The sequence below is a fragment of the Oncorhynchus mykiss genome, chromosome 6, assembly GCF_013265735.2.
Source record: "Oncorhynchus mykiss isolate Arlee chromosome 6, USDA_OmykA_1.1, whole genome shotgun sequence".
NCBI lineage: Eukaryota > Metazoa > Chordata > Actinopteri > Salmoniformes > Salmonidae > Oncorhynchus > Oncorhynchus mykiss.
In genome coordinates, this window is record NC_048570.1 from 30652131 (window position 1) to 30662093 (window position 9963).

General features: G+C 43.0%; 1 protein-coding gene across 4 annotated transcripts in view; it reads right to left on the minus strand.

Annotated features, from left to right (window-relative positions):
- LOC110525719 (oxysterol-binding protein 2) overlaps nucleotides 1–4291 on the minus strand; it is a 76944-nt gene extending 72653 nt beyond the window's left edge. The window contains exon 1 of one of the 4 annotated variants that reach the window (XM_036979855.1): nucleotides 3954–4291. In XM_036979855.1, the coding sequence (XP_036835750.1) occupies nucleotides 3954–4111 (158 nt within the window). In that variant the 5' untranslated portion in view covers nucleotides 4112–4291. The remainder of the gene's footprint in view (nucleotides 1–3953) is intronic. The other 3 variants (XM_036979854.1, XM_036979857.1, XM_036979856.1) reach the window with 3 other exon arrangements.
- Between the last annotated feature and the right edge of the window lie 5672 nt (nucleotides 4292–9963).

The following is a 9963-nucleotide window of genomic DNA, read 5'->3' on the forward strand; positions in this document are numbered from 1 at the left end:
ATAATATAGAGACAGACACACAGGAGATATATTTGACAGAGACAGACACACAGGAGATATATTTGACAGAGACAGACACACAGGAGATACATTTGACAGAGACAGACACACAGGAGATATATTTGACAGATAGACACACACAGGAGTAAAGCTAGTGAGAAATATACAGCATGGTTAAAAGGGAACACAGCACATGATACAAGTAGAGATAGGAGGAAAACACTCAGGGACATGTAGTGACCAAGGAGGGAGAGAGTAGGCCTAATGAAAACAGGAGACAAGCAAACCAAGGCATGTTCAGTATGACATGACCTGCTGAAAGAATGAAGCTGAGGATATTAAATACCTCCAAGTGTTTCATATTGTGCATTTTCTGTCACACACACACACAAACACACACACTCAGTGACCTGGTGCTGAGCCCAAGGAGGAGCACATTAATGTGGTTAGATCACAGCTTCTCCATCATCTCTAGCCCAGAACCTGCCTCTGTCTGGGGAAGGCAGTGATAGCAGGGCTCCAGACTAATGTCTTGTAATCTTTACTAAATCATTCAGTCGGATTTCCTCTCCGAGGTGAGTAAGCTGTGACCGAGCGTGTTAAAGCCGGGAGGAAAAGTCAATTAAGAAATGAAAAATGAAATAGGTGGAGAAGAGGAGGGAAGAGGCCATGTCACACATTGCCGTGAGATAATGGTGCTTGTTTACCTCAGTGATTTACACTACCCGCATGGTGAGTCGAACACCAGGAGATGGTGGGGGAAGGAGGCTGACGTGGACGAAAAGAGAGGCTGCAGCCTGAGCAGATATGCCGTGTCAGACCAAAGACGAGTCAATGGAGCAAGTGAAACGTTGCATCTCTATAAACCCCCATTACATTTTAACTGTCTCAAAATGCTGAGTGTGTCATGTGACCAGAGATTATAGTCCACTACTGGCCTTTCACAGCCACTACCAGCTTTTTTCGACCAAGCCCTGACTTTGGCACAACTAGGCTGGGAAACGGGGATCATTGAACATCATTGGGGTCAAATTAGCGAGTGACATTGGTCAAGTGTATATCAACTCACCCTTTAGGGATAACTAGTCATCCCTGCTTTTGAAAAGGGCAACAAAATCGATTGCATAGGCTACAACAACTGATCAGTGCACGTTGTGATGCCTGTGAAGTGAGTCATTCTGGCTTAAACGTGCGTCCATCTACAACTTGTCATGTAATCAATGCTGCATAGTCATACTACAGTCATACTTCTAGGCCTACACAGTATGCATGTCTGACACAGTAATACCATGAAAACATTACACAAACAAGAAAAAAGGAACTGACTGCTGCTCAGAGCAGATGAAGTATCCATGAATGGAACACTGCATGTTTCAATGGTACAAATTGACCGCAGCCACATAGAGCATTATGTCTGTTACATCTCTCTAAAACAGGGTGACACAGCTGCAACCTACTGGAGCACTGACACAGAACATTGTTTCCCCTCTTTGACTCTAGAATAATGAGAAAGGGGGGATGGGATGAAGGAAGTGGGAGTGAGCCTAGACATAGTGATGCATGCAATGCCTCCACCTCAGTGCTGCTGAGCCAATGATGCTTTGCAAATCATGGTGGTACATCAGAGTGGGAGACATCAAAGGTACGGTAAGAACCTCCAGATATGGAGAAGACACATAATTGGCATGTTAGGGGCTACTGCTTTAATGTAGAACCCCTTTAAAATTCAGACAGGCAGACAGACAGCTTCTACACATGCAGGCAGGCACAAACAAAGCCTCCAGCCAGATACACACAGAGAGCTCTGCCTGGCAGAGAGGAGACGAGGGGGGCATTACTCGGGCTTTCTTTTGTGGGAACCTGTGCGCTCCACTGCCTCTGTGCTCAGATGTCGACAGGCTACCGTTACATCAGACAGCAGTCACCTTCCAACATAATGACTATTAATAGAGGGAAGACTGAGGGGACAGAGATCTTTCCTTTCACCATCAGCACAAACAGGAGTGGGACTTTGGCTCCCTTGTCTCAGTTTCCACTAACCCCTCACTCACTGGTAAAAGGACAACAGGGCTCTTTGTGTGTGAAGGTGTGGTCATATGCATGTTATAGAATGGTATAAGATGTGTTTGGTGTCCACCAGGCCCCATCACCTCTGACTCCTTCAGACACTGGGCCTACTACTGGTAGTTAGCCTACATTTTGGTCTGATGGGAGAGGTACTTGTTTCCTCCAGTGAGGTCAAAACAAACATTTTGAGACTTTAAGTAATTGTAGGTTGAAGTGACACATTTTTATATATATATATATATACTGTATATAGCACATGAGCTGTCTCTGCCCTTTACAAAATCCTGCTAGCATGAACGCCATAAACTGAGAGGCATAAAAAACCCAATGCTGGTTTTAGGAGCCAATTACACTCCTTTTCTCAAGCAAACAAAATTATGTCACATTTTTAAACTCTGATGTTTCTGGATGGACCTCATTTGGAGGACCTCAGAGGAATATTCCCACTTTCTGTTATGAACCAAATAATTAAGCACAGTACAATTGGGTTGGGTGAACAACAGTTGTTACATGTAACTCCCCCACCCTCATCCTCCATTGTTACCCTCTGTCCTCCTGTTCAGAAGGCTGCCCAGCCCCCAGAGGAAACGTGATTCCGATTCAAGAAGCACCTGAGCCACAGGTGTTATTAGTATAAGCAGCACACAGGTGGCACCTGTTTACTGTGTGGAGAGAGGATGCTTGCATTCTACAGGTCAATGTTTGTTTGCTCCCAGGGACAACATACAGTGGAGTGCATTTCTGTTCAATTCAAAATGCAATCATTTGGGTGTGTATTATACGTAGCTAACAAAATAATTTGGGTGGCAGAGAAGATCTGTGGTGACAGGGAGACTAGTTAGTGAGCTAGCTAGCTTGCTAACCAATTATATTTGTGCTAACAGTAGCAAGCTAGCTGGCCAAATCATTATTTCATTATTTTGCTAGCCCAACATTAAACTGAATGCAGGATCATTTATTCCTATTAGACTGAGTTCCAGTATCAACAAAGACTGGACACGTATACCTAGCTACACGGTAAATCAACGATGGTTGAAATCACTGTGTTAAAAAAATGTGGGTTTAATTGACTCTACTGGGATTTAGCTTGGTTAAAAACAACACAGAAAAGTGTAAAATGGCAAGAGTTGGTTAAAAACAACACAGAAAAGTGTAAAATGGCAAGAGAGTTGGTTAAAAACAACACAGAAAAGTGTAAAATGGCAAGAGAGTTGGTTAAAAACAACACTGAAAATAGTAAAACGGCAATTGGAGTTTAATTCAAGCAACTCTCTGAGAGTTAAATATTTAGTGTTGTATAACATTTTTAAAATATCAACACCATATGACCAGAATAATATTAACACAAAATGGGTGTGGGAGAACTCCATAGGAGAACTTCAACTCCATAGGAATTGAATTAACTCTTACGGTTTTACTGTGTAGCATTATATGCAAAACCTGGTTAGAGGTAGCAATTTCTAGCTAGCTTCAGTGACAGCTAGCTCATGCCAGCTGAGCCACTTGCATTCTGTCATTTTGTACAGTAGGTACATGATTTGAACATTCTAAATTACACATAACATGTTTTTTAAAATAGTGATTTCATTGCTTAGCTTAAAGGGCTTGGCATAATGTAATGTATTACCTAGCTAGCTATCTGTGAGAATAGCGCCCACTGCCCACTGAACTGTTTCAACATCAATTGATGTCAAGAAGTTGGCACAGCTGTCTCTGCATTGTAGCTGTCATCATCATTCGTGTTCGTTTAACACTTGCAGTTGCAATACCAGACCATGTAGTTAGCCTGTAATTATGGCTTATACAAATATATTGTAATATTATTACACATGCTGATACTGTAATTACACTGTAATTAGCTCAGCTACTAGTGTCAGCATGTTTACCTGTAATACGACAGAAGGCCATTGCTGAGGACGAACCATCGGCGTTGATACCCTTTCAAATAGTTAGTCCATTTAAAAAGCCAGCCTTTGTACGTATCCGACCCCGGCGCTAGGGCCCCTGTAGGAGTGGATGCCGAACCCTTTCCCTGGTCGCTCATCCTCAGCTCCGCTGCAGATTGCGGTGTGCAGCCGGATAAACAAGGGACCGCGGAAACGAATAACACTATCCTGCTCTCCCCATATATACACCTACCGCCGATGAGTGCGGGGGAGGGTCCAGACCAGAGAGAGCGAGATAAACACTAGGCGTCCCTTTCACATTACACTGGAAACAGGGGGAAGGATGAAAACTGATGCGAAGGAGGAACTGGTTGTCACTAGTTACCACAGCCACAAAGTATTAAACCCCGCCCATTCCTCAATTTCTCATTTTAAAATACAAAACAAAAAATAAAAGCATGCGAAGTAATTAAGGGCATTCGTCACACCTGTAACATGGGCAATCATAGAATCAAAATCCTGTATGGCCACCTACTCCCAAGATGACCCCAAATGTGAACAATGCCAACATAACACTGCAACTCATGCACATGCACGGAGTGCACAAAACGTTAGGAACACCTGCTCTTCCCATGCCATAGATAGACTAACCAGTTGAATCCAGAGTAAATCAATAATCCTTTATTGATATCACTTGTTAAATCCACTTCAATCAGTGTACATGAAGGGGGGGAGACAGCTTTAAGAAGGATTTGTAAGCCTTGAGACAATTGAGACATGGATTGTGTATGTGTGCCATTCAGAGGGTGAATGGACAAGACAAAAGATTGAAGTGCCTTGGAATGGGGTATGGTAGTAGGTGCCATGCACACCTGTATGAGTGCGTCGTGAGCCGCACTGCTGCTGGGTTTTTCACGCTCAACAGTTTCCTGGGTGTTGTGTATCAAAAATGGTCAACCAGCCAAATAACATCCAGTCAACTTGACAGAACTGTGGGATGCATTGGAGTCAACATGGGCCAGCATCCCTGCAACTCAATATTACAGTATGAAGGTGTTCCTGATATTTTATACAATAAGTGTATGTTCTGGTTGTGCCAGAAACTAAAAGGCTATTGGGATGGTATTTTTAATGCTACATCCAATATAACACAAGTATCTATACTGAACAAAAATATAAACTTGTAAAATGTTTGTCCCATGTTTCATGAGCTGAAATAAAAGATCCCAGAAATGTTCCATATGCACAAAAAGCTTATTTCTAAGCTTATTCCACACCTGACAGGTGTGGAATATCAAGAAGCTGATTAAGCAGCATGATTGTTACACAGGTGCACTTTGTGCTGGGGACAATAAAAGGCCACTCTAAAATGTCCAGTTTTGTCACACAACACAATGCCACAGATGTCTCAATATTTGAGGGAGTGTACAATTGGCATGCTGACTGCAGGAATGCTGTTGTCAGAGAATGTAATGTTAATTTCTCTACCATAAGGCGCCTCCAAAGTCATTTTAGAGAATTTGGCAGTACGTCCAACCGGCCACATAACCACAGACCACGTGTAACCACGCCGGCACAGGACCTCCACATCCGGCTTCTTCACTTGCTGGATCGGCTGAGACCAGCCACTCAGACAGCTGATGAAACTGAGGAGTATTTCTGTCTGTAATAAGGCCCTTCTGTGGAGAAAAACTCATTCTGATTGGCTGGGCCTGGCTCCCTAGTGGGTGGGCCTGGCTTCCAAATGGCTGGGCCTAAACTCTCCCAGGCCCACCCATGGCTGCTTCCCTGCCCAGTCATGTGAAATCCATAGATTATGGCCTAATTAATCTATTTTAATTGACTGATTTCCTTATATGAACTTTATCTCAGTAAAATAAAAAAAGTTGTATGTTGCGTTTATATTGTTGTTCAGTATGTATGTCCTGATCGACTGATAGCTAGCTACCTTTGGGACAACAGCTGGTAGTTCTGGAATAGCAAAGACAGTTTAAAAAGGAGATCTCTATCGATTACTGTTTTTTTTAAATACTAATTCTCTGCCATAAGTGACTATCCTTTTTTTTCTTGTATACTAATCCACCTTGATACACAAATCAGTTAGCATCTAACTATTTCTGTTGATATTTTCTCCATATATACTGTATTTCAATTCATTTTTTCAACTGACCTTTAGACTGGTCTTGTGAGGCCTGTGGGCATCCTAGAGGAGCAAAATCGACATGTACATGTTGTTGAGAGTCTTAACTTTGTGTGTAGCCCGAACTATTTGAACTCTACAGACAGAAGTTGGCAGATTGGCTTTACCAACTTCAGACGAGTTCCAAGACGCTTGTGGGGGTTGTAGTAGCAAAATGGAGAACAGCATTGTGTTCGTGAGAGGGGTCTTAAAGTTTCTAGGCCGACCCGGCTGGACGCTACATATTATTTTGTGAGAAGACCGATCCACAGCTCTAGCTCTGTCACCTTTTACCACAAATGCAGACATCGGCGGTAACAGTGGATTGAGATGCCTCCAATACAAAAAACAGATATCTCTTAAATACATATGTCAAGCCTCCCGAGTGGTGCAGCTTGAGGCGTCACTACAGCCCTGGGTTCGATCCCAGGCTGTGTCCCAGCCGGCTGTGACCAGGAGACCCATGCGGCGGCACACAATTGGCCCAGTATCATCCGGGTGAGGGGATGGTTTGGCCGGCAGGGGTGTCCTTGTCCCATCTTGCCTTAGTGACTCTTTGTAGCGGGCCGGGCACCTACAAGCTGACACCGGTCGCCAGTTGGACAGTGTTTCCTCCGACACATTGGTGCAGCTGGCTTCCAAGTTAAGCGAGCAGTGTGTCAATAAGCAGTGCAGCTTGGCAAGGTTGTGTTTTGAAGGACACATGGCTGTCGACCTTCGCCTCTCCTGAGTCCGTAGGGGAGTTACAGCAATGGGATAAGACTGTATCTACCAATTGGCTATCACGAAAAAGTAAAAAAAAACACGAAAAAACAACAAAAAATGTTTTTTTTAAATAATACATATGTCAAAAAAATAACCAATGTTTCCTGATCTTTCTTATACCTCTCAGATATATGACGGACACTTCAGAACAAACTTCCTTTGTTTTTTGTTGTTCAATGTAGTGAATCTGTTATTCAATGTGTTTGTATGGGATAATAGCATAAGGCCAAATTTCATCAAAACATTTTTTACATATATTTTTGTGGATACTTCAAGGGCCCTTAAAATTCAGAATCAAATAGCAAAATGATCTTGGTTTGATCTAAAAAAAATGGTCCTTATAGGTTAGTATAACCGGTTTAGACAGGGTTTAGACTATTATGGGTTGCTCTTGCTGTACACAACATCCAGAAGTGGTGTAAAATTGTGTTTTATTAAGACAGTACGTTTTATTTTTGTCTGCCCCCACATTCAATTGAGTTAATGAGAAAACAGACACCTGTGCAGCCTGATAGGAGGATGTATTATGAATGAACTAGTCGCATGGGGACACAAGTGTATTCCGGCTGGGGTGATCACTTTGACACATAGAGGTAAGACATGATAAAACTACAAAACTACGCCCTCTAGGGGTGTCGGCGCAATAGCAAGTGTATTATTTGCTTTGAACTTCATTACTGTGGTTTCTTTTTTACATTGAACATGCAAAATTAGAATCTACACAGATGCTGACATTTGGCAGATGAAGGTAGAATGTGTTAATAGATTTGTCCATCATCTACCGAATTATTTAGAATTGTTTGGTTTCTAAATCAAGTTTAATCAATCCCATTTGACCTTGGGAAATATTTGCACTATAAGCCCTGGCCTATTGCTGCTTTCAAGACAACTCGTAACTCAGAAACTCTGACTTGAACATTTGTTGTAGAAAGATAATTTCCCACTTGGAAAGTATCAGAATTAACCAATAGAAAGCTCTATGCAAATAACTTTTTAAACAAATAACAAATAACGTTTATTTTAACTTGTCATAAATGCCCCATATGTAAACTTTTTCTGGACTTCTGGACTGGTCTTTCAAAGATAATTTGTAAAAATCCAAATAACTTCACAGATCTTCATTGTAAAGGGTTTAAACACTGTTTCCCATGCTTGTTCAATGAACCATAAACAATTAACCTGTGGAACGGACATTAAGACAGTAACAGCTTACAGACGGTAGGCAATTAAGGTCACAGTTATGAAAACTTAGCACACTAAAGAGGCCTTTCTATTGACTTAAAAACAGCAAAAGAAAGATGGCTAGGGTCCCTGCTCATCTGCGTGAACGTGCCCTGGGCATGCTGCAAGGAGGCATGAGGACTGCAGATGTGGTCAGGGCAATAAATTGCAATGTCCGTACTATGAGACGCCTAAGACAGCGCTACAGGGAGACAGGATGGACAGCTGAGAATCCTCGCAGTGGCAGACCACATGTAACAACAGAATCGGTACATCCGAACATCACATCTGCGGGACAGATACAGGATGGCAACAACAACTGCCCGAGTTACACCAGGAACGTACAATCCCTCCATCAGTGCTCAGACTGTCCGCAATAGGCTGAGAGAGGCTGGACTGAGGGCTTGAAGACCTGTTGTAAGGCAGGTCCTCATCAGACATCCCCGGCAACGACGTCGCCTATGGGCACAAACCCACTGTCGCTGGACCTGACAGGACTGGCAAAAAGTGCTCTTCACTGACGAGTCGCGGTTTTGTCTTACCAGGGGTGATGGTCGGGTTCGCGTTTATTGTCGAAGAAATTAGCATTACACCGAGGCCTGTACTCTGGAGCGGGATCGATTTGCAGGTGGAGGGTCTGTCATGGTCTGGGGCGGTGTGTCACAGCATCATCGGACTGAGCTTGTTGTCATTGCAGGCAATCTCAACGTGTGCGTTACAGGGAAGACATCCTCCTCCCTCATGTGGTACCCTTCCTGCAGGCTCATCCTGACATGACCCTCCAGCATGACAATGCCACCAGCCATACTGCTCGTTCTGAGCGTGATTTCCTGCAAGACAGGAATGTCAGTGTTCTGCCATGGCCAGCGAAGAGCCCAGATCTCAATTCCATTGAGCATGTCTGGGACCTGTTGGATCGGAGGGTGAGGGCTAGGGCCATTCCCCCCAGACATTTCTGGGAACTTGCAGGTACCTTGGTGGAAGAGTGGGATAACATCTCACAGCACTGGAAAATCTGGTGCTGTCCATGAGGAGGAGATGCACTGCAGAACTTAATGCAGCTGGTGGCCACACCGGATACTGACTGTTACTTTTGATTTTTTACCCCCCCCCCCCCCCCCCCCCCCCCCTTTGTTCAGGGGCACATTATTCAATTTCTGTTAGTCACATGTCTGTGGGACTTGTTCAGTTTATGTCTCAGTTGTTGAATCTTATGTTCATACAAATATTTACACATGTTAAGTTTGCTGAAAATAAACGCAGTTGACAGTGAGAGGACATTTATTTTTTTGCTGAGCTTATTTACCAATATATACACACGTTTCAATATGACACTTGTTTTTCCACACGGTGGCGACATTGTCACGCTCATGCGAAGTCGTGTAGCGTCACTGGTGAGTGTTCTGTGCCACAACCGATGCATTGAGACATTTGACATAATATAAGCAGCGTATGAAAAAACACTGACTGAAGAGACAAAAAGGCCAATTATTGTGCACAACAGATTTTATTTGACCATAGTCAAAAACAAAACATCTAACACCTACTATTAAAAAATAAATACAAGTGATGTTTCTGTTAGAAAAATGTAGCCCTTTGTGTTGTATATGACGCACTCACACAAACAGTCTAATTTAAAAGGGTGGACACTCATGCTACAAACTCAAGAAACGACCATTGCTATCTCCATAGAGTCTCATACAGATGCTACTTTAAGAAATACAAATAAACACAGCGCCCAGTCTTAATATAAAGGCCTAAACCATTTAAATATAATTTCAGAAAAACTGAGCCTACATGCAGCTGCTGAGGTATGTAACACACACACACACACACCTCTCAGCT